The sequence below is a fragment of the Mauremys reevesii genome, linkage group 1 (genome assembly GCF_016161935.1).
Source record: "Mauremys reevesii isolate NIE-2019 linkage group 1, ASM1616193v1, whole genome shotgun sequence".
In the NCBI taxonomy this organism is placed as follows: domain Eukaryota; kingdom Metazoa; phylum Chordata; order Testudines; family Geoemydidae; genus Mauremys; species Mauremys reevesii.
The window spans coordinates 149968075-149993838 of record NC_052623.1 but is presented as its reverse complement, the minus strand read 5'-3'; the positions used below and the strand labels follow the sequence as shown (position 1 = coordinate 149993838).

The window sequence follows — 25764 nt, the reverse complement described above, 5'->3', positions numbered from 1 at the left end:
CCACAGCCAGCTGCATCTCTCAAGGGTAGGTTTCTTCCCTGCTTTCTCTACTGAGTTTTTTGTTTGGGGGAAGGATGCTGAACACAGAACTTCCTGCTCATGGGTGTATTGTAGACAGCTGTTTGTTTTGAGCAGCAGCCGCCATCACTACTACCAGCTGCGTACCACAAGCAGCCCCTGCTCCAGGCCCCTTTTGGTGAGACAACAGGGGGCGGTGCTCTTGGGGGGGGACCCAAAAACAAATTCAAGAAAATTTGTGTTTTGAAAGGTCCAGGATGGTTAGTGGTTCTGGTTGCCCTCTAGCAGCCACCTATGGATTTTTCATAGTATAATTAGCCATTTCTACAAATATAATAGTTATCCTTACCCTCGTGCACTAGGTTCCCAGTATGGTGCATATAATCCTGAGAATGCTGGGACAAAGTAGCAGCCATACGAAGTTCCCACTTCGGCAGCAAGTTTTTCTAGCACACATACAAAAAGCCTTTAGGTTTTGCACAAATACAATACCTAAGGCTAAAGAAATGTTTGATTTTGCCATCTGCTCCAGAGATTATTTGAGACAAAATGCTCAAACACACAACACATTTATGAAAACAGTTAACAACATCAACTGCAGTCAGAAGATACCACATGGCTACTCTGATACCTAGATGGTTGTATTATTGTTATTCAGCCAGTTACAATGTTATTCAATGGAATTTGGGCACTGAACCCCACATAGGTCCCTGTGGAAAAAACAAGCTGAAATTTGTTACCAGGAACACACCAAAAAACTGATATCACAGGACTAGGATCTATTTGCTTCTGAAAAGCAAGTTGTTTCAGTGTCTGAGCAATGCCCGATTAGGTTATGTCTACACTGGAGCTGGAAGGTGTCTTTTCCAGCTTTGATAAATATACCTGCACTAGTTTGATCAGAGCTAGCACACTAAAGATTGGTGCTGTGGCGGGACAGGCTAGTCACCTCAAGTACAATCCCGTCTGAAATCCTAGGTATATTCTCAGGGTGGCTAGCCTATCCGGCTGTCAGTGTAGGTAAGGCTACCTTGCCATTTTTTAATATGCTAGCTCAAATCAAAGCTAGCATGGGTATGTCTATCTGAGCTGGAATTTACCCCTTCAGCTCCTGTGTAGACATACCCTTAGATTTCAGTTATGAGGAGCCATTTTATTTCTACCTTTGCAATTCTGGATATTTCATTTGGTTCTTGGAAGGGACAGTATATTTAAGAGTTGCACTTCTGAAAGTTTTACCTATCATCATTAAAGGTAGCAACTATGCCAACCTTAACTGAAAAATGATGGAAAAGAGTATTGCTTTGTTTCCTCTCCCGTCCAACTTATTTGCTTTCTGCATCTGACAATACCGTAGGGTCTGTTTCATAGTTTCCCCTGTACTGTGAGGTAAATTGCCCCTGTTTGTGTGGATCAAAACTTAGAAACCAAGAATAAGAATATCCAATTGTAAAAACTGGTGAGGAGAACTTAGAGTCATGCATAGGATCTGCAACTACTTTCAACTCTTCTGAAACTGAATAGATTTTATGCCGACAATGTCCTTTTAAAAAAGCATTCATGTATAGACAATACATTTTCCCTCTAAAGAAGTTCTCTGGGATCAACCACAGATGAGAATAATAAAGGTATGTTCCTAAATGTTGAGTAATGCTGACAAAAACTGAACATTAAAATTTTCAGAAGTTCAGTTGCAGTTGTGCAGGAATTATGCAACCCCAGCTCCCACTGAAGTCAGTGGGAACTGTGGATTCTCAGCACTTCGGGATATATCTATTTAGATGTCGAAATATGGATTTAGGAGCCTAACTTTAGAAAATAGGTTCAATACTTGACTGTTACCATTTTTTTTAAAATTGTAATACAAAACATGAAATCTGTTCAGACTTGGTGTAAAACTGACAAGACTGTCCAAATGACTTTGGTCAATAACAAAGGTTCCTTTCTTTTTCAAAATTTTATCCTTTGTATATGGTAAATTTTTCAGAAGTCAATTCTGTTCCAAAATTTCAAAGCATTACACACTTGCATTTTTAGTTTAATTTTCTAAGAATATAAGTGTTAGCTACCCAAGTTTCTACTGGCTAATCCATTCTCAGGCAAAATGGATTATTCTCATATATTACATTCACATTCCAAGTTAAATGCCATTTGGTACAGTCCTGAAAACTGAGGTCTTAATCTTTCAATGAACTCCATGCACCCCTTGCACAGAGCACACTGCAAATCTCGGGCTTCAGTCCCCCATTTCTTAGTCTGGGAACAAGTTTGTAGGTGTTGTGACACAATTTTCAGTGGACCACACAGTGATATGTGTATACTATTTATCCCAAACGTCTCAATACTAAAATGAACCAATAAATCTGCTATGTCAGTGTAGCACAGCTCTTAGTAATTTCTACATATTTCAGCAGTAATGAGGTTTTGCTAGACTAGCAGCAATGCTATATGTAAAAAATGTAACTTTACATAATCTTTTTTAGTAATTGCAAAAAGGACTGGTATACACTTATGCATGTTTTACTGTAGTCCCTCTCTTCAGTTTTACTTGCATCTTTTGACCTTTTATTCAACACTATAGACTCCTAGACCGTGTTCGCTCTCTATTCAGTTTGAAAAACTTTTACAAGTTATGAATACTCACCAACTTCACTTGAAGACTTTACTATACCAAGATTGTCCCTTAGCCAACGAACAACAGCACCAGCTATGGCAACAGAGCCCTAGTGAAACAAGAACAGTCATACATGAAGTTTACTAATTTCTAGCATAAAAAAAATCAAGAGTCCAGAAAGGTGGGACAAAAATGCCCATCTATCAGCTTTGCAGAGCTCTAAATTGTACTTGAACAACCCTTTGGAGCCACAGGCAGTCCAGCGGCTGGGGGAGCGTCAGAGCACAGTAGTGCAGGGAAGTCAACACTACTCCAGTTCTCTACCACATGGAGATTCTCCCCTCGAAGAATTGTCAAGATATTGGTCAGACTGGCTTTATGGCCCAGGCCCGAGCTGTCACATCTGGACTTCGGTATACACAGTTGCGAGGTCTGAATGCCTTACGTATCTCAACCTAAGGCCTCCAAATCCTGATGATACAAAGGTGTGCTAAACTTCAGGCCCATGAATAGTTCCACTGACTTCGGAGTGACTACTCATGTGCTTAGTGTTTGGAGGATCAATGTCTAAGAACATTGAGCCTTCCCACAGGTTTGGTAGATGCTCCTGATCTTTTAGAAGTTTGCTCTAAAAATCCCACTGCATTAGATGACAAAGCGATACCTAGTCATGCTTGCCCTGAGTGAAGATGGTTAGTTTTAAGGGTAACAGTGTGTATTTAAGAATGGAACAGAATATTAGGACTTCCTCTTATTTTTTCCTTTTTGTTTACTGTATGTGTAAAAGTCTGTCATAAGGCTGGAAACATTCTGACATAATTATGGTTTTTGTGCACATAGAAGGATTTACTCTTCCACCTGCTCGACAAGTTTCTCTGAATCAAGATTCCAAGAATGAAAAGGAAAAAAAAAAAAAGGTGTCAAAAAGAGGGGGCGGGAGCAATTGCCACATATACTTACTTCTAGTGCATAACATACAGGTTTGTCTCTGCCCAGTTTGTAAGCCACTGTGGTCAGAAGGCCATGTTCAGACAAAACAGGCTAAAAAATAAAATATGGATAAACCATCAAGTGCTTGAATCGGAAAAGTCAGGAGTCGCATTTCTAAGAGAAATTACTGCATAAAATACTGTAAAATAGTAAAATTAGGAGAGGTCCTTATTTATAAAGAGTAAAGGAGAAAAAACAATCTTTAGTATAACAGGTAAGTAAGTTCAGAAACTAAATTAGCCAATGTTTTAGCACAGTTCCCAATCTGAAACCCATGGAAACTTGTTGATGCTGCTTATTTCCAGAAGCTTCCAGGGTCTTCACTGCAAAGAAGAACCTGGAGGCCTGCAGAAGCAGCTGGTAACAAGGATCAGACTCAAGCTTAGCTGCCTCTAGACTGGAGCTGTGAGGCAAGAAAGAAATTTCCAAGAAAACAGAGGGAAGGCAATGGAAGTAGTCAAGAAGTATTGCCAAGGGAGTAGAAGAGGAGCAGACAGCTAAGGGAACAGGGAACCAACAGCCAGAGAATCGTGTAGGTAGAGGCAGAAAAGCATATGCAAAAGAACAGGGTGAGATTATGAAAGTTTGTCATTTCCCTTTTTAGCAATTTAGGAACCATAAAACAAGGAAATGGAGCCTTGGCAAGCCACATGTTGAATGAAATGTTGCTTTCTAGTCTTGTAGCTTACAAGATGCCCTTTTTCCACACCTGTAGGAACTATATGAGCAACTTTTAAGTGGAATAAGAAAAACATTGCAGTTATTTTAAATGACTCATCTTAACAAGGCAGCACATGAGCACACACAAGTGAGCTATTTTCCTTTTAGACCTTTTGTATATTCAATTGTCTGCTATTATAATTTGTTCTCCATTTTAAAACATAAAATAATTTCACTTAATCTTGTGCACATTACACACTTTATGACCTTGCACCAAAAGAAAAAAAACAATAAAAAAAATTATATGGGGATAAGGAAGTGAAGTGAAGTGAAGTGACTCAAGAGATACCCACTAGGAAAATGTATGAAGGGCTTATGGAACAAGACCTGCTTATTTAGCAAAAGAAGCAACTTGACTGAAAAATACATACTCCTAGCAAGCTATTTCCAATTCAAGCAACCAACCTTTTGACCTGTATTGCAAAGCAAGAAACATCCTGTTCCATACCTGTAGTGGGAAAAAAAGACATAAGGTAGTAATTTATAAACAGAAAATGAAGAACCAGGAACAGAAGATAGACATCTTTGACATTCATTTATCATAGTTGAGTTATAGGAATGTCATGATAAGGCAACTTAATATAGCAAAACATCACCACCACCACCACACAATTAGTCTAGGAGTAAATTGTAAAATGAGCTTCGTATAAAACTTAGCTGAATTATGTTTCCAACTTTTAACTGAGCAATTAAGGAAGAAGGGCAGTTTGCAGAGCTTGTAATAGGAAGAGTAATTTTAAGACTAACTACAAGAGACTCTCACTAAAGAGAGAACATTTTCAGAAACACCACACAATGGGAGTGGTGCATTTTCAAATTCTCTAAGAAAATATGAAGCTGACAAACATGTTTTAAAAAAAACTCAGATAAACTACAATAGGTTTTCATCATGTGTAATTAAAAACAGTGTGAGAAATTCCTTTGTAACAAACATGCAGGCAACAGGTTAGCTTAAAAGAGTAATGCATGAATTATTTCAGAGGTATATCTTGACAAAACAATTGATATGTGCATATGAAACAAGTAAAATGCATCCAGAAAAACACTTTTTAGTCACTGCATTTGTTTAAAAAAAAAAAAGCTCTTATAGGTTAAAAAATTCTTGTGTCAGTTACGTAGACCATTGTGTGTTCCAGTAAAGTAGAAGACAATGAAATGGTAACATAGGGTATAAACAGGTGGTAAAGTGGAGATTAATAAGGAAAGGATAATGATCAAAATGCAACTAGCAATGAGCACACTTTCTTATATTGTGTTAAAAACCTATTTTGCATTAGGTTGGAGGCTCAGGCCTAATTTTTAGACCTGACCCGGATCCAAGCTCACCCAATGCTTACAGGTCAAGTCATTTTTCTAACCCGACCCCGACCCTTCCCCCTGAACCTCAGGCAGCCCCACTGCTACCGCCTGCCCCAGGGTCAGCTTTCCTCTTCCTGCCTGTGGTGTCAGTGCAGCAGTGGCTGTACTACTATTCACCACCCTCTACTGCTCTGTGCGAGTGTACTGAAATTCCTTAGCATACTCGCCTTGCTGCACATGTGAGCGCAGCAAGGTAGTGCCCAGATCCTGTTGGCTGCCAGACAGCTGCTCTTACATTGACCTGATCGGGTCTAGTTCTTTTCCTACCCAACTCAGTCCTGAAACTTTTAGTCAGATTGCATCAGGTTTCAAGGGTATTTTGCATGTACCCATTTGCTCAATAAAGCACACGATCGTGTGAGAGTTGGATGCTTAACTGAACAATAACTCAACTAAGCAAAGAATTATGCATCCGCTGAATGTTTAATTCCACCTCCACAAACACTTCAGGTATGTTTTGAAACTGTACTTCTCCAATTTAATTAATCAGCTATTCTACCAAGGGACAAGGCTGAGAGGTGAAGATGTCTTAACATTTCCGGCTTTAGGCTAAATGCTCCATCCAAAATGGAATCCTCCCTCCTGGTCTAGCCTGCTGGCTGAGCACTGAAATGTTTTCTTGCCATTCACCCTTACACTGTAATCCTACCACGCTCCAGCACCTATGTTTGTTGTGCTTGGGCGACTCAATTTATGACGGGAGATTTTATAACTTTCAGATTTCGCAAGACGCACCACTATATCCTGGGGAGTCTTCCAATTTAATTTAGTTCCTTGCAGTAAACTTTTGGAGCTATCAAGTTTCAGTGTGTTCAGTATTTTAAACTGAGCCAAAACCAACATGACTAACCTACCTACCACGTCAGTACAATAGACCAGGTCTACCACAGTAAGGACTAGACCAGCTTTTTGTTTAAAGCTCGACTCTATGGGTATGTCTACATTTAGGCTGGGAGGTGACTCCCAGCTCACACAGATGTACCCATGCTAGCTGTCCTCAAGCTAGCACCAAAAAATAACAATGTGTGCTCTGCGTCTCGGGCAGTGGGTGGGGAAAGCTGCCCAATTATGTTCCCAGGAGTGTCGGGTGGGACCGTACTCAGAGCAGATAGCCCAAGTGGCTGTCCATAGATACACTGCTATTTTGAGGAGACATCTGAGCTCCTCTGCCTGATCCCCTTTGTGAGTTGGGAGATGTAGGGGCCTCTGCCCAACTACTGGAATCTGACCCTTTCCACATCCCTGTGTGAGCAGAGAGCTAGTGGGCTAGTCCTCTTGAGGGCATCTGAGCCCCTCTGCCTGCCCCCAACCACATGAGAGTCAGGATATGTGAGAGGCTTATCCCTCTAGGAATCTCTCTCTATCCTCCCCACCCACCGGTGTGAGATAGGATGTGGTGAAGCCCTGACTCTCTGGGTGGAGTAAGCTTAGAACAAGCATACTTGAAGAATGCATCAAGACAACACTGCTGAGACTAGGGTGAGGATATGTGCATATCACAGGCTCCCTTGCACTGTGGAGGGGGATGGTAACACCCCCTACTATGAGTGCACATGTCTCTGAGCTATATTGTTGTAGGCCACATTCATCTCCATGTCTTGTTCTCATTCAGCTAAGAACATCTAAGAAAAAGGCCATTTCACACCACTGAGCCTCCTATGCTGCAGCTGGATGTGTAGACCCCCTATGGCTAGGGCTCAGACTATTCTTGGCTCTGTCCCTGGCATGCTGGGTGACTGTGGCCAAGTCATGTCACCTCTGTGCCTCAGTTTCCCCATCTATACAAGGAGAAAAATAACTTTACTTCCTTGAGATCTGACGTAAAGCGTTTGTAAGTGCTAACACTTATTACCTGTCCACAGAAGCATCTGAACTGAACATCTATGTGATAATTACAAATGCCTAAGTGACCACTAAATCCTATCAACATTTTTCTTAAAAAAAAACCAAACCAAACTTAACCATAGGAAAACAAACATTAAAAAGCTTCATTAACCTAGAGTGAAGGTTGCCCAAACATAGCTTGTGCTCCTTCAAAGTGTCTAAGTCAGCAGAACTCAAACTTGTGGAAAACAGGAAATAGTGAGTTAAAGTAAATGTCCATGCAACTTTAACTCTGTCCCGTGGAGTGGTCAATAGCCACTGGGAATTATCTGCATTCACTGTGTTAGCTGTAGCTGGTTGAGAAATAAGTTGGAATACCTTTAAAGAGATGTGATTGCAATAGGAGGTGATCAGGGATTTTGGCCCTTGGTGTGTGTGTGCGCGTGTATGTGTGCGTAAGCCCCTTCTCTGATCCCTGTGTGAGAGAGACCAAAGGAAAAAGGGACACATGGGGTAGCAAGAGGTTCCTGGTCAACTGGCAGAGGGGGTACATATTGGGATCCTATAGGTTAGATATATGCACCATTATATTTACCAGAAAGTGGCATGCGAGGTATCTACTGTAGTAAGATGAGGCCCTGAGACATACACCCTGTTGAGAGAATTATGTATCTGTATTGAAAATTATGTTACTAAGGTATGAGAGCTAAGGCATGTCCCCAGAAGGGGAGAAACATGCTCTTGTTAGGTAGAAGGGAAGAGACATTTCTCTCTCTCTGGTTGGTCATGTGCATATTGTGAGGTGTGTTTCACAATGGAGGCCTAGCTACAATTTGAGCTGAATTCACAATCTCTTGATTAGCAATTGACAAGAAAGGGACACAAAGGAAAACATAACCAGCAGGAGGGACATCCTGTTTCCAAGTAAGGACAACAGGATTTTTTCAGGGATGGGGTGGGTAATAACCCAAGGTACAGGGAAACACCCTGGATGTTTGCACTGATAGGCAAGCTAACAGCATGCTTGTCTCATGAATGACAATCACAGCCAAGGTTGGCTGTAAAATGCTGGAAGGATTTTGTGAGAGCTTTTCAATATAAGTCATGACAGTAACTAGTTAAGTCAGTGTAGGCTCTAGAATGCGTGCTCTATTATTTTATATGCAATTATTTGTTTCCAGCAAAGAATCCTGTGGCACCATATAGACTAACAGACGTTTTGCAGCATGAGCTTTCGTGGGTGAATACCCACTTCTTCGGATGCAAGACTTGCATCCGAAGAAGTGGGTATTCACCCACGAAAGCTCATGCTGCAAAACGTCTGTTAGTCTATAAGGTGCCACAGGATTCTTTGCTGCTTTTACAGATCCAGACTAACACAGCTACCCCTCTGATACTATTTGTTTCCAATATTTCTACTTGCTACCACTTGAATCTCTAACTCCATTAAATAAACTTTTACTTGTTTTCACTATGGACTTATCCAAGTGCTGTGTGTTAAGTGGAGCGGTGATCCGAGGTGTATCTGGTATGCTAGGATGTACTGTTTTTTGGGAAGCTGTGAATACTGTGAGTGTCCAGTGGACAATCCAGAGAGATGCTCGGAGATTGGAATGTGCCTATTGATAACCTACAGAGGGATAGTGGAGCCTGTGTGTGCTGAGAGGAGAGTGCTTGTGTTGCCTGTGGTCAGTGAAGGGAGGGAGCTGACCCACAGCAGGCACACACAAGGATTCCTCATGCTAAGGGCAGGTAGTAAGGAGGTGCTTCATAATCCTGGGAAGCATCACAACATGTAACTTGGGATATCCAGTATGCCTCATTTCAGCGCTGCGTTGTGTAGGCGATGTCACTAGCAGAGCATGGGGTGGTTTTGCCAGGGGAACTGTCAGCAGTTAGGTGGGAGATAAGAGTAGACAGAGAGTCTGGTAAGTGAAGGCCAGTATTTGATGGCATTGTGTCCATAAAGATGAAGGAGCTGAAGGAGTTTAGTAGGTGTGGTGGTCTTTCTGTGGAGTAGGCAAAGTGTGTGAGTGCAGAGCAGGCATAGGTAGCTCCTGTTCAGTACAGGGCAAAAGCAGAGTGCAAATACATGGGCTTACTGTGGCATCACTCAAAGCAGGCAGAGTTAAGGTTGAATGGGCATGTACTTTAACTAAATATTTCCTGGTTTTCACAAGTATGAGTTTTGCTGAAGTAGATATTCTGGAAGGACATGAGCTATTGCCAGGCAACCTTAAATGGTAAAAAAAAAATTAATTCTGTTAATATCTTTTTAAAAAGGAAAAGGAGCAAGAAAGAGAAGGAATTGCAGACACCTGTGTTCAAATTGCTAGTGTTTAGCCTTTGTAACCTTATCCCAGTTTTCTCCCATCCCCACTGCATTCACAATGGAGGACAAAGATGATCTAGTATTTGCTTTCAATACTGTTGTGCTAACTTACGTGTTTTTTGCTTGTCCATCCTTGAAACACATTTGTCCAACTAGAGCAGCAGATTGGTCACCCAGGCACTGAAAGGACAGACATGTTCTTAGCAAAGAAGTGCATATGAATCACTGTATAACAACAATAACCTTAAATCAATTACTTCTAGGCCTATAATCCCAATTTGGGTCGTGTACACTGTAAATTAGAATGTAGTGAACACAAGCACAGTCTTCATGAATATTCACTTCTTCTCCCCTCTACTGAAACTGCAAACGAAAAGTGCCAATTAGTACCACTAGCTATGGTACCAATTCATTTAGTAAGTACGATCAAGTGCAATATCTGCATGTGTTTGACATTAGTCACTAAATTCTCAGCTCACTTCAGGATTTGTGCATGTAGATCTGGTAGCCATATGACAATCTTTCATTTTCTGATGAGTTATCCATTTATGATGTTTACTTACTGTGAAGTGTCCTAGATTTCCATGGCACTATTTGTGAGAGTTAAATTGCTAACATACAGTAGAACCTCAGAGTTATGAACACCTCAGGGGAATGGAGGTTTTGTGTAACTCTGAAATGTTGGACCTCTGAACAAAACGTTACGGAAGTTCTTTCAAAAGTTTGCAACTGAACACTGACTTAATACAGCTTTGAAACTTTACTATGCAGAAGAAAAATGCTGCTTTCCCTTTATTTTTTTAGTAGTTTATGTTAAACACAGTACTGTATTGTATTTGCTTCTTTTTTTGGTCTCTGCTGCTGCCTGATCATGTACTTCTAGTTCCAAATGAGGTGTGCGGTTGACTGGTCAGTTCGTACTTCTGGTGTTCGTAACTCTGAGGTTCTACTGTACTTGTTTGCATGATCAGCCTTAATTCATTAATTCACAATGGTCTTCATTATTAATGTAAGTTAGCAAGTATACTGTATTGGTTTAAAATGATTGCATTTTGTTGCAAATATAAGTCAGTTTTCTAAAATAATCAGTTTATTTTTAAAATTATATCCAGTAAGGGTCTCTCCAAGCAGAGCCAAGTCCTCATGCCAGAATTCAAATTGGCGAAGAACTCACCCCAGAAATTGGCACACCTGTCAGGGCTCCGGATTTCTGACAAAAGTACAGAAAGACAAACCAGTTATTTCACACTGCTTGCTTATCTATTATTGTAACATTTAAGCAATAAAGGAAAGACAGTCCTCAGTTTTTAATGGAGATATGCATGCTTCAGGTGGGGACAGAAACAGTTGCAGCAAAGAGCCCTCGTACCAGAATGGGTAGTAACTTAAAAGCAAGGCGTGTCACTGCCATTTCAAAAGGCTGCTTTTAAAAATTAAAAAAAAGAAAAGTCTGCATTTAAAGGAAAACTGTGCCTTGACTAAAGAGTTTCAACAATACTGAAAATCTGCCTCTTGGCACAAGCTAGATATTATGTTGAAGAAGCCAGCTTGCAACAACGCTTTTCCTTTCACTCAGAGGCGCTCTACAAAAATATTGTAAACTCTTTCTGCTTGTTTGTGTTTTCACGCTTTTTCATTTTACTATCAATGCCATATGGTGTAACAACTGCCATGGATAAAAATGGCATTTATAGATCAACAGTCTGCTCGCTAATTTTGAGATAAAGATCTTTCCATTCTCAGGAACCCATAAAGTGTCATTGAGAGCTAAATTACTTGGTCCAGCTCCCATTGACTTCACTTTATATCATAATGACATCTCTTCAAAGCTACTCCAACTTATTCCTCCATCAGTCAGTCAGCTACATCTAACACAGTGAATGCAGATAATTCCCACTGGCTATTGTCACCAGAAAATAGCCTTCTCAGGGAGCATCTATACTACAGGCACTACAGCAGCAACTGTACCATTGTTGCATAGATATTTTCTACATCAACAAAAGGCATTTTGCCATCAACGTAGGTAATCCACCTCCCAAAGCAACATTCCCTATGAGGGGAGGTGGGATAAGTGGCTTCCTCCCCTCTGCAGAACAGAAGAGAGAAGTACTGAGGCAGACTGATGCCTTCCAGTTAAGGGATAGAGCAGGTCCTAGTGTTTACAGGAGGAATTTGGATCGCTACAGCAGTTTGGTTTGAATTCTTGTGTGCACAGCACCTCTGCTTAATCTGTCAAATCAGGCCTAAAATCAAAACAATAAATAGCAAGATTCATGCATGTACTCCATAGCCTAAGATAGAGAAATCCAGAAACCAGTTTTAGTTGTTAGTTTTCCATATACAGTTAAAATAAAAAGCAATCTTGTTAAAATAAAAAACAGACCTTGAGGTATGCAAGCATGTGGCCTATAACAATAAGGTTCAATGAGATACTATGAACAGATACTTTCCTATTACAAGTGATTGTGATAAGGTGATTTAACAAGTAAACAACAACAGAGATCTTATTTTAAGACCACATAGTGTTTTCAATCTAAGCAGTACTTCAAAAAAACAACTGTGCGCTAGAAAGATTCTTCACCAGGAATCAGTCTTAATAAAAGCAAAGTATATTTTAAGTAACTAGTAGATTCTTTCTTGAGCTGTGACTATACATTTTCATTGAAGCCATGCATAAGACATGACAGTGCATTTCCAATTAGGAAATCTCAGTAGTTTCCACAACTCCCATTTTAACTGACTGGGCTTTTTGATAGTTTAATATTAAATTTATTTAAACAAACATTACAAACCTTAATTCTATTACACTGAAATGCCACATGTTCTCTTTACAAAGACAGACAGACCTGTTTCTCTTTATAAATATGAAATTGTCAAATTTTATGCAAACATACTAGTAACACTGGTCACTTAACCGCAATGTCTCAATCTGGAGATGCTAGCTGGATCTGTTAGTTTTACAAATGTTATGTTGCATGCCTCTAAGTAAATGGAAATGCACTGTATCTGAACGGAATGGATGAGACATAACTTGTGGACAGCCTAATGAATGTCTCTACTCACCAGGCTAGGGCACATTTTCTACAGTCAGCAAGAAAATAATAATAGGTAGGAAGGAGAAAGACAAAAAAAGATCATAATCAGCTATCCTGTCTTATTTCCCATGAACAGCTCTCTCTCTTCTTCCAATTGCTGCATTGGTTCAAGTCAGAATAAAATTCACTCTGATCTAACCCCTTCAAAATTAGTAGACGCCAACTAAGATTCCTAGCAGCACTCACATTTAGAACCTAGTTAAAAAAAATAAAAATAAAAAGCTACAAGTGGTTTCTTTTTCTTTTTGGTTTGTTAAATTAAGAGCAATTCAGAATCTTTTTCTGGAATTAAGATAAAAGGACACAGTTGAAAGCAAAATAAGCAATAGGTAAACAGGATCCTGTCCTGCAGCCTTTATCCAAACATGAAGATCTGTTACTAAGTTCTGCAATTGTGCACCACCTCTTTTCAACTGCATGACCACGGTTCAGCAATCACTCCTGGGGAAACTCTCTGCAGGTGCTCTAAAAGCACCGTTTGATTACAAACAACTCAGCAATGCTCCAATATGTTTTTGTAACAAACTTTACACACAATCAACTAGAATGTACTTCTCAAAAGGAGGCACTCCAAGATGGAACCTGCATTTCTTCCAACTCCCACAGAACCCTACCAAATCCTTTATTCAATCCCACAGGGATAAAACACTGAACATGACTTACCTAGCATTCCTGCCACGGTAAGACTCACATGGAAGCTGCCCATTGGAGTTTTGGCTGTTCTGGGAGCACGGGATGGTGGCCCCAGGAAAGGCACTATTTGAAGCTATCTTATTACTTTTAATCTGCTGCTTATAGATTAATTCACCAGCTACTTATCAAAATTCAATAAGCAGTTCACAAGAATCAGATATTTACTAGTCTCAAAAACTTCCAACTGAGTTTTACTAGTTTGACACTCATCAAGAGTTCTGTTATCTGCAATTATCTTAATTTGACATACTATTAAAAGGCTAACAGATGCTGACATCAGATTCATACCGTTTGATAAAGCGACCCACATTGTTCTAGAAAACTAGAGCGCTATTAGCTTGCTTTTAATCAGCGTAAAATCATTCAAACCACCCCCACCCAGCGCCAATAGCTATATCTTTGAGAGCAAGTTTAAGAAAACATACCATCAAACCATAAATCTCAGAGGAACTCCGCACTTTTGGAAGTATTTCCATAGGAACATCAAAAAAACTGGAAAAAAATATTTTGCATTTAGTTATGCTATGGAAATTGTTTTACATTTTCTACTTTGAGACAAATTAAACATAATGTAAAGGGAACTTTGATAGCTATATCTTAGATCATGACCTAATGTCTTTCCTAGAAAGATGTGGGAAAGTATTGGAATGTTTGAGTTATGAAGCAATATTTGCTTTGCTGAACTTTTTTATAAACAGATCCAACTCCATTTTTACAGCTGGAAAATCATTCCTATTTTGAAATAAAATAAAGTGAATACATGCTGGGATATCAACTTTTTTAAGTTTAAATTTAAAGCAATGAGTACCATTTTGTACTATATTTGTATAATATGCTGAATGAGTAGTCAGATAACTCAGAAATTAAAGGCAAACTATTAATATTTCAATCACTTCTGTGTACCAGGTTTTCAATATAGAAAGACCCTAAGATCTGGCCTCTTCATTGATTCAAACAGAAGTTATGTAGATATTTAGAGATAGGGTTACCAGATAGCAACTGTGGAAAAATGGGACCGGTAATAGCGCCTATATAAGAATAAGTCCCAAAAAGTGGGACTGTCCCTTTAAAAATGGGACATCTGGTCACCCTATTTAGATAGAATAAAGCCTAATTGTTATATTCATAATAAATCCAACTAATCACTCTTAGTCACAAATGTGACCAGACAAGCATTGATGGAAGATTCTTATTTTGAAAAGCACAATTAGTGTCTGTCTTTACACATCATTGATTAATACAGCTATTTCAATAGATTTAAATGAAAAATTAAACTTACTGGCAGAGTTCAGAATCCCACTCCAAGGAATGAATGTTGAACAACATTGTTCTACTGGCATTGGTGACATCTGTACAATGAACACCTCCATTCTTCCCACCCGTCAAACTCTGGAAAAAGCAACCAAGAATGCTAGTAAAAATAAATAAATTAGTCAACAGTTCAAACAAAATAATCCAGTTACTAGCCCTCCAGTAACAGATGAACGTTTGAAAAGCCACAGTTTAATAATCGGTTTTATAGTTAGTAAGAATGAAATCAATAAAGTATTTTGAGAAATAGAAATAGTATTTTTTCACCCTTGCAATAAGTTGGAACCTTGATATCTTTGCAATACGCGAATGAAGAGCTAGACAAGAATATCCATAATGGACAGAATATATAATGCATATACACAAAACAGAGATTAGAAAAAGGTTATCAATCTAAATTTTATGTACGTTTTTAATTTCTCCTCCACCCATATGATCTAAGGCATCTGATATATATATTTTTTTAAAGATTTCTTTTTTAAAATTTTGCTTGTAGCCACACAAGTACCAAGAAAGTTCCACAAAATGAATAGTTCTGGTTATGTGACCTCCAGAGAATGCCTTTATCATCAATAGTTGGTATAAAGGTGGACAATGAAAATCTGTTGTACAAAAAATTTTTTTAAAGAAAAGAACCCCCCATACACATACCCATATAAGCCATGAATCAATGGTACCAAACATAGCTCGCCCATCATGAACAGCTTGCTTGATCTCTTCCACGTTATCTAGAAGCCACCGAAGTTTCACTGCACTGAAATATGTGCTAAGTGGAAGGCCAGTCTTGGTCTGCAAGAGTGAGAGTAATTTAGGACATGCCATGAGTTAATCCCCTCCAGTAACTACTGTACTTGTCTATGAAGTTAGGGAAAGAGAAAGGAAACTCAAGATTCTTTATTTAAACCTCATTTTTCTTCTTTTTTTAAATAAGACCAAGCATTCCCAATACCGTAAAACCCTCTCACACCAAAACCAAAGACCAACATGCCTATGAACAAAGATCACAACTAATCAGTTTACAGTTCAAAGACCTCCCACGTGGCAACAAGATAAAGGCATATACAGACATCCTATCTTGTTTATGATAGCTGCCTGGGATAAGACAGCAAACACGGATGTTGCAATGAGCAACCTGACACTGAAAGGATGAACTTTCAGTTACATTTGTAGCTTGACAGCCAAGCAAGTGGATACGCTGGTTCACTAACCCACTCCAATCAAATGTGGCTACAGAACAAAGAAGCAGGACATCATTTGGCCAGTATACAGCCACCAGGTTAAAAGCTGAATGTGAAAGGAAGATGGACTCTAGTGAAACAGCTTCTCAACTCTCAAATTAGTGCTACAAATTAAAAGTTACTCTAATAATTAATTTTTAGTATGAAAAACATGGGATGGGAAAGTGGGCTAAAGACGATATTAACTCCTAGTTCTAGTGGAAGCCTTAACTCCCAGTTTAGTGGGTTTAAAACAGGCATCTGGTACTTAATGCCCAAGACTTCAAATAGAAAATAATTAAACACACAGACTATTTGGAAACCTTATTTTAAAGCATTATTAACTGGATATTCTAGAAAAATCCCTTACCTTAAAAAAGGATTTATTTTGCCCTGGAATTATTTTAAGAAGCCTCTCAACTGTTGGCTGGGTTCTCAGGTCAAGCCACACTACAAACCAAAATAGAGCACACACATAACACATTTATAATAATTCAACCACCATTTGCTTTTTGTCAGAGCCAAAGGACAGTGGAACTGTATAGCTTCTGCTAAAAATTGCTGAAGTCCTTAAAGTCAGAAAACTGACACTAAAATATTTTTAGTAAAGAAAAAATTGGCAGGAAAGAAATATTCATATGCATATTTCTGTGTCATTGTAAAAATATAGGAGGAACAGGTAACCTCGTTCTATTTGCAAGGCTAACTGGTCCGTAACATAACAATGTGACTTTCTACAAAAAGAGGCTACCACGGATATATTTTGTGTTTCTCAGTCTATTCGAGAACAATACAGCGGTCAAACAAGTGAGTGAGTAACAATACTTAATAGCTTACCAGAAGACCAAGGCCATTCAACTAGAAAGCTTAAAGTACATACAGTAATAAGTTGATTATTTACTATTTCTGTGCAAACACTCAGCTACAGCAGTAAACAGTGTTAAAGAATTACTGATGCTCAGCTTTACCTAAGATAAAGTCTTAACCATCACACACTTGAACATTAAACACAAAAAGCTACTTGGAAGAAAGAACTTAAATCCCCTCTCTCAAAGCAATGCCAAGTTCAGGTTTCTGAAAGTTCTTAGGACCCTTCAATTCTACAAAAAAAGACAAGGCAGAACTTCAGACCTCTGACAAACACAAACTGAACATTCTATTTTACTGAAGCCCTATTAAAAGATTTATTAAGCTAAATTGTGAAGTGATAGCTCATCTTTATTATTGATCTTTATTTATTTAACTAGGATATTTTTCTGTGCAACTGCAGCATCAGTGGTTGCAAACATACGGCTTTTGGGAAAGGCCACCAAAAATTGTCATTATTATTAGCAGGTTTTAACAAGATTTAGATGGGATTTCTAAAAATCTGCTAGTACAACTGCAGCGACGCTGTACTGAAAGGAATAGTATATAAGCTTTAAGAAGCTATAGACACCAGGTAGGCACTGATACACGTACCAATAGCATTATAGAGAGGTTCTCCAGTTGTCTTGTCCCAAACCACAGTTGTCTCTCTCTGATTGCTGACTCCAACAGCTGGAAAACAAAGGGGGGAGGGGGTAGAGTACACTTTAGAGATTTTTAGAGGACAGGGAAGAAAAGGAAGTGAAAGGAAAATAAAACCCTTTTGGCTTATGCCTTTTACCTTCTTGGTATAGCACTTTTCTATCATTTCAAAAAAATTGAACCCTGCTCTACATCTCTTATTCTTCTGTTTGATGGTCACAAACTGACATGAACAAAGAAACTAAAGTTTTGTAACAGAAGGCACTGCAGTGTAATGTCATCAGTATTTCATCCATTAGCTTTCTAACCTCTTTGCAACTCCCAGACAGAGAATTTTATTGGGTCTATTTGGCAAAACAATGCACTGCTGGTAAGTGTTAGCAACACCTTATTTCCCCAACATGCAGAGCTTTTTTTGACACGGGGCTAAATCCTGCTTCTTTTCTAATCACTGACTTCATTACTGGATGTTCTGACCATCCCCAGTCCCAAAAACATATTCTGAAAAGTGGCTAGTTACACATAAGAAACTGCAGCAATACCTTTTATGTTGGTGATGTCTATGTTTAGCTGGTTCAATTTCTCACATGTTTTCTCCACACATTCATAAACGGATTGCAAGATTTCCTTTGGATCTTGTTCCACCCATCTTTAACAAATATTAGACAGCAATCAAAAAAGAAGCAAACATGAGGCAGATGTTACATTTATGGAGAGCTGCATAAGAATTCTAAGAGCATTCCATAGAGTCACATGTTCACACTATTAAAGAGTATCAAAAAATTAACTCAACTAGTTTTTCCTTCTGGTCAACCTGTTCTGATTCCACATCAGAATGACCAACGTTATTCTGCATCATATAGAAAGTGTTTGTTTAATCAAGCAGCCTAATAGTTTGAAGTCAGTCTCACTTTCTCTAAAAATGCGATGTGGATATTTCAAAATCGGAAGAGCCTTTTTCCTATCTTCTACAGATACATGTATACTGCCTCAGTACAGAGGGGGAAGAGTCTGGGGATAACTCCAGGTGAACAGTGTACAGCAAATTTAGAGATAGAGAATAAGTTGTGCAGACTTCATAGGTGAAGCTGGAAAATGTAAATGTAGGCAAGTCAGCCAAGAGAATGAGTAGTGTCACCATTTTAAGCAAGATTGGACAGTGGAAGAAAATGGGTGTGACACTATTGTGAGGATTGAACTTTCATAAACATTTTTAGGAGTTAATAAGATTTCCATTTTTTTTGTTTTTTAAAAAGGATCTATTAAATTATTCTTTCCTACCACTCTAAAACATTAGCAACCGATTCCATATTTTCAACAGATTACTCACTGGCTTCAATTGTAATTATGCATACATAGATTCTATTAAATAGGCTTTTGCCATGTTGAAAGGTAGACAGAAACGGAATAGAAGATATACAGAGATCATACCCTTCTTTAGGGAATTTCTGTTTTATTTCTACTTGATGGTGACTCAGGAGCTCTGCTGTTTTCGCATTAAAAACCTGCAGATAAAAGGATACAGATTAAATACATTTATGCCTACTGGATTAGACAAACCATATATGAGGAGACAGGGTCCCTTTTTGACCAGGTGTTCTGGTTGAAAACCAGACGCGTGGCAACCCTAAAGGAGCAACCTAGGCCTGTGTGTAAAATTACACCAAGTGATGTTAGATGTGATAGCTGCTTTCTTTGTCCCCACCATGCTTCCAAGTCAAGTAGCTAGTCATAAGGTGGTAAAGTGATTTCATTTCTGTACTGTCCAGAGTGATAAAATTAAGCTCAGAGACTCATTTCTGCTATGATTCCAGAGAACATTGTCAGTTGTTAACTTGCCCCTTGCCTGGTAGTTATGTGGCATTACACAAAATATACTATGGTTATGTCATCCTTCCTCTTCCCTCCATCTACACATCTTGTGTTTCAGCTGCCTGTTCAGTCTTGCAATTAAGCTACGCTAAACTCTTCGGGATAGGAAGGGACTGCCTATACTACTACAAGTCTGTACAGTGCCTTGCATCAGGACTTCTAGGTGCTATGACAATATAAATAATCTCTTCCTCAGTGTACCTATCTAACTTCAATTAACGATTATGAGGGCTTGAGTGTGCACATCAAGAGGAAAAAGATGAGACTTTTTTTTTTAAGTCAAAAGCCTAGTAACAAAACCATTTGCTAAGCATTTCTTTCACTAAGATCAGACTTTTTTTTTTTTAAAGAAACACACATCTTTTGGCACATTAGCAACATACATGCTCCCAAATGGAGGACAGAATATTCCTGTCTTTCTTTCGGCTAAGAAGGATGTTGGCACAAATGGGTGTAATGTCAGCACATTTTAAGCCAGGCCAAGCTTTCACTCCTAAGCCAACAAAGGCTGAAGCACTGGGAAGGAAGTGCACTCATCCCCATTTTGCCAGCCTTGGTGTTGTTTCCCACATAACTATTTACCCCCGGCAGGACGCTGTCATCAATGCAGTCATTTTGCAATACACAGACTTATGTGCTCATTCAATTCCCAGCACATGTGATTACACACACATTGAATTCCATTATAATGTTTAGTCCCCAAAGGTATAAATAAGAATGGAGAAGCAGTATAAACTAATGTGGCTAAGGCCTGGTCTATACCCGGGGCGTGGGGGGGGGGGGGGCGGGCGGCTCGAGGTCAATTGCCGCAGCTCCCCCGTCAACTTTGCTTCCACCTCTCACGGAGCTGGAGTTCAGCAGTTGACGGGAGAGTGATGGCCGATCCATTTATCACGTCTACACTACATGCAATAAACCGATCCCTAATAGATCGAGCACTACCCACCGATCTGGTGGGTAGTGTAGACATACCCTAAGAGTAAGTCAAAATCTTTCTATTCAGAAGTGGAAGGTAACAATAGAGTATGAGAACAAACTGGTCAGTTGTTTTATTACTGTATTTGTCATTTTGTTTACAGAGACTATGGGCTTGGTGAATATTCCTTGCAGTGAAAAAAAGTTTACCAGATTCCAGAATCTACCTATCATCTCTAGGGAGTGTCAAACCATATGTTAGGTATGCCATTTCTTTTCTTTTAATGTGATTCTCCTTGTTAGTCTGAAAAAGTTTTGTTTTTAAGTTAGACCAGTTTTGTTGGTTTAAGTTGTGTCTTATGCTGTTTGGGAACTGCACAAAGGCCACCCCAAAAGAAAACAAAACCCTCATAAAAACAATCATCAGCCTCTAAAAAGTAGTAGAAAAGGGTGTCAAACAAATGGGATTATTGGTAAAAAGGGGACAGACTAAAAACTCCTCTCCCATAAACTGTTGCTTGCAGGGCTGCCACTTGACGGACACAAAGGAAGCGCCACCTGACAAAGGATGAAACAAATTTAAGGGACAAAAGGTGACAGTCTGCAGCTGTGCAGTATTTTACTTTATTTTTACTTTTAAGTAATCATCAAGACATATCACAAGGTACCAGTTAGAATATCTGCAATATTTTAATTTTCTTAAGATTTTCTGATTGGCTAGGCTCACATAAATTCTGCCTTGCGCTAAGAAGTTAGATGACGCTATTTACTCTTGTCAGCTAGTTAACAGAATGAGGCTGACAAGGTCACTTTAGTTACTGGAAGCTAACGTTTCTTTTAATTAGTTGCCATTTTTGGTTACTCAAAGGAAGAGTGTTTACAGTCTGATGCAATTTTACCGTAAGTGTTCATTATATAAATGTTAAAACAGAATAAAGATTCTATTGTAACACCACCTCTCTTTTAAAGTGAGTACGTAGCAGGCTGACAGACCTAGAACCTGGGGTAACAGATTTAGTCACAACACAGGCAACAGCCACTGAGGCTCTCTGCTCTACCCAACCAAAGTGCCTCAACCTTTACTCAACAAGACCCTCTCTGTGGGCGAGATGGTAAATCAGTCTTGATAGCCATCAATCTGAAACTGCCAGCAAGTGTGCCAATTAGTGATGGTAGTGCTGGTAACTTTGTGCTGTGGAAACCTGTACAATGTGAACAGGGATAAGTCAAAAAAACAAAACAAAAACCCTCAGTCTAATTCCCTGTCAAATGCCAAATACTCCTGGTGATGAGTTACACACCTGGGCCAGATTTTAATCCATTTAGGAGCATTTGTTTTGACTACCTGATTTTTCCAGCCATGCTTTGAAATTCGTTTTAATAGTATCCAGGGGGTTTAAATGCAATGTAGGATTCACACACATTTTTCTCACTCACACAAGGAAGAGAATCGCACAGCATTTTAGCTCCATGATCATATTTTTATTCCTGACAATAGCAAATATCACTTGGAAGTTACCTAAAATCACATGGCCAGAGTAATATTCACACTGCTGCTACAAGAGCTTCTGTATTAATAATAGGCATAAGCAAGGTAAGTAACTGTTGCCTCCTACTGAGATGGATGATGCAGATATAAAAAGAAAAACACAATTGGAAATGATAGAGAAAGACATATATAAAGAGGAAAACATGCATAGGAGCCAAGACAATAAGGTGGACAGGTAAGAAGAGGCTAGATCTAGTGAAAAACAGACTAACGGAACACTAGACTTGTAACAGTAGACTAGCACCTGAAACATTTCCCTTGTAAAATGGTATGCTCCCTCAGCACAGTTTCCTCCCATTTAGTGTTATTTCTATTTTATACATATTCATTTATTCTGAGTGAATGGGGTGGTAGGGGCTAGGTCCCTCTATGCTCTTTTCACCATGCTGGTGTTTATGAGTTAACTCTCCGCTCACTGAGGTAAAAGGAGATTTCTTGACACTCAAGTTCACGGCACTTTTTATTTTTGTAATATTTCAATCACTTTGCTATTTTAGGAGAACAGCAACATTTTGCAATTTATTAAGTTAAAAAAGAATTCGGAGTGGTTGCAGGTACTACACCTGCACCTGCATATATATTTCTGGAAATTTACAATCACACTTTTGTTTTTTAAAAATATTTTTCTCTTCTTTGTGTATTTATAATAAAACCAAACTAATCTTATAAGGGTGAAAGCTAGTCTGACTATATACAAAAAGCTGTCAAATGCACACATTTAAAAACAAAACTAACTCCTCATCCCCATCCCGACCCCAGAACCCACACCCCCAGCCGGAACCTGCGCCCCCTTCCACCACCCCTGACCCAATCCCCCTCCCACCCTCTGAGTCCCTCAGTCTCAGCCCAGAGCACCTTCCTACACCCCAAACACTCATCCCTAACCCCACCACAGAGCCCGCACCCCAACCTCAATTCTGTGAGCATTCATGGCCCACCATACAATTTCTATTCCCTGATGGCCCTCGGGCCAAAAAGTTTGCCCACTCCTACTTTAAAGAGATACTGCAGCACATATGCTATGTAAAGAAACATTCTTCATAAACCCCTTAACAGGACATGTTACATGGATTTTTGTTTCCTTGTTTATAATAAAAATCACACACTGAAGTATTAACAAGCCTTTAAAATACAACAGACAAAATTTTATTTACAAAATTATTTGTTTCTCCAAATAAATACTGGAAATTGAATGTTTTTAGGGAATGCTGAAGGAAGGGAATATTTTCCAACATATAAAGATAAAATGTAGTAAAATTAATATTTGGAATATTTCTGTAACTGCAAAATGACATTTCAAAAAAAAAAAGTGTAGGGTATCCCTCCCCCAGCTCCTGGCTGCTAAAGCACCTCTCTAACTCTTCCCTTTGCAAGCTTCCTGGTTCCACAAAAGGCTACACTACTCTTCCTACCCAGCCCAACTCAGGCCATCCACATCTACTTCTGTAGTTTTAGAGCACACACCCAGAGATGAGGAAATAAAAATGGCCCATTCACTTACTTTGCTTCTAATGCCCTATGTGTAAGAGTATTTTGGTTGTAGAGGTAACCTTTGCTTTGGAGTAATCAAACAAAAAAAAAAAATGCTCAATGAACATCCAAAACCAGTTATAAAAGTCACATTTCTCTATGTTATGAGTATATCCCCTCCAGACACCTTTCATGTGGTTCTTCTCAGAGGAGGGGCAGAATTAAACAAACAAACAAAAAACCCTCACTCACAGAAGACAACATGCTTATCACACCACTACACTGATTTTTTTAGTACCCTTTCACTTTGGAAAGGGAGGGGGGCTTATTGGTCTTCTTAGACCTCAGTCCTGCAACTGGATCTACAAGCATGAAACCCCACATCCTTGCTATGCCTCATTTACTGCAATAGAGCTGTTACTAGCATACCCAATTGTAGGACTAGGGCATTAAATTTTTGAGAACAGGGACCATTTCTTCCCATGTGTTTGTATAGTACTTAGCACAACAGGGCCTAACTTTTACTGGTGGTCTCTGAGCACTTCTGCAATAAGAAGCAGAACAGAGTTTGGCTTTTTAAATAAATAAGATAAAAGAACCATTACTGGCCTTAAGCTTTGTGCACTAGCTTTCAGCACCAATATATTTTTAGGTAAGCTGTGGTGCATACCAGGGCCTTTATAATTTGAGGACCTATCAAAGGCCTGTAGACTAAAGACTTACACATATGCTTAAACTTCATGCGCTGTGAAAAGTCCATTTAAGTCACTAGAACTTCTCAGTGCGTAAAGTTAAGTGTGTGCTAAGTTTTTGCAGAATCGGGGCCTACCTGAGGCATTAGCAGGAGTCATTATTCAGACAGGCAGAAACAGGCTTCAGGGTGGCAATGCAGTTGAGTCACTGTGCTATTTTACACTACTCCTTATCAGTAACTTTAAGGCAAGCCATGGGACCAGATTCTGTGTAGGCACCTGGTTTACTCATTTCACATCCACACATGCTGACTGGGTGCACAGTGGATGTAAGCCACTCCCAGATCAGAAAAGCAAGATTTCATATCTGTCAGAAACAACACAAGCTGCAATATAGCAGCAGAGAATGAGAGCCATGGGGAGAATCCTGCCACCACTGAACTGAGTGGCAAAACATCTAGTGGGTTCAATGGTGCACTGCACACTAAGCCCAGGTCCATGCGACCCAGAGCTGATGTGGTCTCACATGGCTAAAAACTGCCATGTAGCCTTCAGGCTCAGGCTGGGGTCCAGACACTGAAACACCTCAAACAGGGATAGTCTCAGAGCCCAGGCTCCAGCCCAAGCCTAAATGTCTACACTGCAATGTTTAGCCCCAGAGCCTGAGCTCCATGAGTTTAAGTCACTTGACCCAGGCTCTGAGACACTCTCATTGCAGCACCGGTGTACCCGTGTTTCCAAACCCACGCTTGATCACACACACTGACTTGGGAACCTGGGTTTACAACTGCTAGACCCAGTTCTCACAGTGCTGCTAACTTGGCCATAGTGCACTACGCAGACCTTGTAACTCAGGGCTGCAAAGGGACAGGGCTTGGACCCAATTCACAAGGGGACTCTTAATTTGCAAGGGGACTGAGGCTCTGACCCACCCTAAGCAGGCACCTGGGACTGCCGCTCCTGAGTCACAGCGATTTACGTGTAGATGGACGGGAGGACTGGGGGAGGGTCTCTCCCAGGGAGATCAAACCGGAGTCAGAGCCAGGGCTCCGTGTGGACACCCGGGCTCCCACCCCAGGGCACCGCGCGGGTGACTCACCAGGAAGCGCGTGGAGCTGGTGCCCTGGTCGATCGAACCCACCAGCGGCCCCAGCACCACTCGGTCCGACGCCGCCATGGGAGCCGCTCGCGAGCCGCGTCTCCTAGGCGACCCTGGCCGGGCACTGCCGGGCAAAACGCTCCCCGGCGCCTCCAGCGCGCTCTCTGCCTACGTGCGCGCCTGGCGCGTGGAGCCCGCTCGGGCTCAGGGGGCGGGGCGAGGGGAGGGGGCGCCGGCCGACACGCTGCGCCACCGCGGCCAATCAGCGCGCGGGGCGCGGAGGGGGCGAGGCGCAGGATGCGGGCAACGGGCCAGTGTTCGAGGTGCGCCTGCGCCTGGAGGCGGTCACGTGCTGCGAACAGCTGGCTCTGAGAGTGGGTTGGCCAAGGTCCCTGGGTGGCAGAGGCCAGACGGGAACCCGCAGGGTGGGGAGAGGGAAAGTGCGGGAATCGTGCTGTATTTCTCTGCCCAGTCCTTGCCTAGTC

The 25764-nt window shown here is 40.2% G+C and overlaps 1 protein-coding gene across 2 annotated transcripts in view; it reads right to left on the bottom strand.

The window, feature by feature from the left end:
• The window catches only part of GK (glycerol kinase), a 42859-nt gene extending 17394 nt beyond the window's left edge, over positions 1–25465 (bottom strand). The window contains exons 1-14 of one of the 2 annotated variants that reach the window (XM_039534348.1): positions 25280–25465; positions 19114–19187; positions 18225–18331; positions 17635–17712; positions 16544–16623; positions 15608–15745; positions 14925–15034; positions 14071–14137; positions 11032–11067; positions 9970–10037; positions 4748–4790; positions 3593–3673; positions 2663–2741; positions 368–464 (exon numbers count right to left, since the gene is read on the bottom strand). In XM_039534348.1, the coding sequence (XP_039390282.1) occupies positions 368–464; positions 2663–2741; positions 3593–3673; positions 4748–4790; positions 9970–10037; positions 11032–11067; positions 14071–14137; positions 14925–15034; positions 15608–15745; positions 16544–16623; positions 17635–17712; positions 18225–18331; positions 19114–19187; positions 25280–25357 (1136 nt within the window). In that variant the 5' untranslated portion in view covers positions 25358–25465. The remainder of the gene's footprint in view (positions 1–367; positions 465–2662; positions 2742–3592; positions 3674–4747; positions 4791–9969; positions 10038–11031; positions 11068–14070; positions 14138–14924; positions 15035–15607; positions 15746–16543; positions 16624–17634; positions 17713–18224; positions 18332–19113; positions 19188–25279) is intronic. The other variant, XM_039534352.1, reaches the window with a different exon arrangement.
• Between the last annotated feature and the right edge of the window lie 299 nt (positions 25466–25764).